The following is a 1388-nucleotide window of genomic DNA, read 5'->3' as shown; positions in this document are numbered from 1 at the left end:
ATTTTTTTTTTACTGCTTCTCAGGAACAGAGGAACAGAAGAGGCTGGTTATTGGCGGTGAAGTCTGTTTGTGGGGGGAATATGTGGACGCCACCAATCTTGCTCCACGACTCTGGTAAAAGATTTAAAGCTTGAAACACTTTAGAGTAAAATATGTGGAGTGAGAACATAATTTAATAACTGTCCTAAAATAAAAACAACAGGCCGAGAGCTGGCGCTGCTGCAGAGAGACTGTGGAGCAGCGAGAAGCAGACTTCCAGCGTGGAGCGAGCTTCTCCTCGGCTGCAGGACTTTCGATGCAGACTGCTCAGGTACGTTTGACCCTTGAAGTATCAGAGCTGACATACTTTATGAACACGCTGTTCTAACATCTGCTTTTCATTCCGCTTCACTCCCGCTTCAGACGAGGGGTCCAAGCAGAGCCTCTGGATGTGGGACACTGCAGACACGAGTACCAAGGTGTCTGAAGATGGATGACATGCGAGCGCTTTGGGCGTTGGAGCGAAACAAGTTCAGGATTTTAGTTTCAGTTAAGAAACATCGAAGAAGCACAACTTGGCTTTGTGTTTTTTTCACCTTAAAGAAAAGAAGCACAGTCTTTCTCAGGGAGTTATATTTTCATTTATTTTTTACAATGATCACATTTTAAATATATTAAACTTTGTGTAACCATACTTAATTATTATTGAAAATGTAGTAAAATGTTAAACTGATGACTAATAGAGGCGTTTCAGTTCACCCAATTTCATTATTTCTCTAAAAGACAATAAAATTTTACGAGTGTGTTCATCAAGTAATGCTTTTTTATTTTTGCTAAGCGTCATTTTCTATTTTTGTTTTTGTTCCAAGTTTAAACCCAGCGTTTAGAGCTATTCTACATAGATATCAGTTTAAACAAAATTCCTCCCACGTGTAACAAAGAAAACATAAGACATGAACTTTGAAAATATGAAGTCTTTTTGTTTGAGTATCAGTGGACATGATGACATTTGATTTAGAAATACTGATTAAAAGACAAAAATAAAAAGTAAAGGAAACAAGAGAAGGATAACAAATTTAAAGGTTTAATTTGGAGATATTTTAAAGCTTTATCATAAAAAAAATTAAAAAATGAGCATCACCCAAAGGAACAACCCAACTTAACTTCCTTAGTGTCGTCAGTTATTAAGGTTTGTTTTTACGAAGGCCACCATGACTAAACCTGACTAAACCAGACTAAGTCTGTTCTATAAATATAACTTTAGTTCAGCGTCATCAGAAAACTGAAATAGAGGATTCTTTAGGCAGACTCACTTCTTTCAGGTTGTCTGACCGGGACAGCAATGCAAGCGGTCATTACTGGAATATAGCATACAATAAAATAATATTTAACCCAAATGAAGTGACAAG

General features: G+C 37.0%; 1 protein-coding gene across 1 annotated transcript in view; it reads left to right on the top strand.

The window, feature by feature from the left end:
- hexa (hexosaminidase A (alpha polypeptide)) overlaps window positions 1-579 on the top strand; it is a 6843-nt gene extending 6264 nt beyond the window's left edge. The window contains exons 9-11 of the mRNA XM_037682933.1: window positions 24-114; window positions 203-310; window positions 403-579. Of these exons, the coding sequence (XP_037538861.1) occupies window positions 24-114; window positions 203-310; window positions 403-466 (263 nt within the window). The 3' untranslated portion in view covers window positions 467-579. The remainder of the gene's footprint in view (window positions 1-23; window positions 115-202; window positions 311-402) is intronic.
- The last annotated feature ends 809 nt before the right edge of the window (window positions 580-1388 follow it).

Source organism: Nematolebias whitei, chromosome 10 (assembly GCF_014905685.2).
Source record: "Nematolebias whitei isolate Nwh7 chromosome 10, NemWhi1, whole genome shotgun sequence".
NCBI lineage: Eukaryota > Metazoa > Chordata > Actinopteri > Cyprinodontiformes > Rivulidae > Nematolebias > Nematolebias whitei.
The sequence above is the reverse complement of the archived record's forward strand: the minus strand, read 5'-3'. Positions and strand labels throughout refer to the sequence as shown.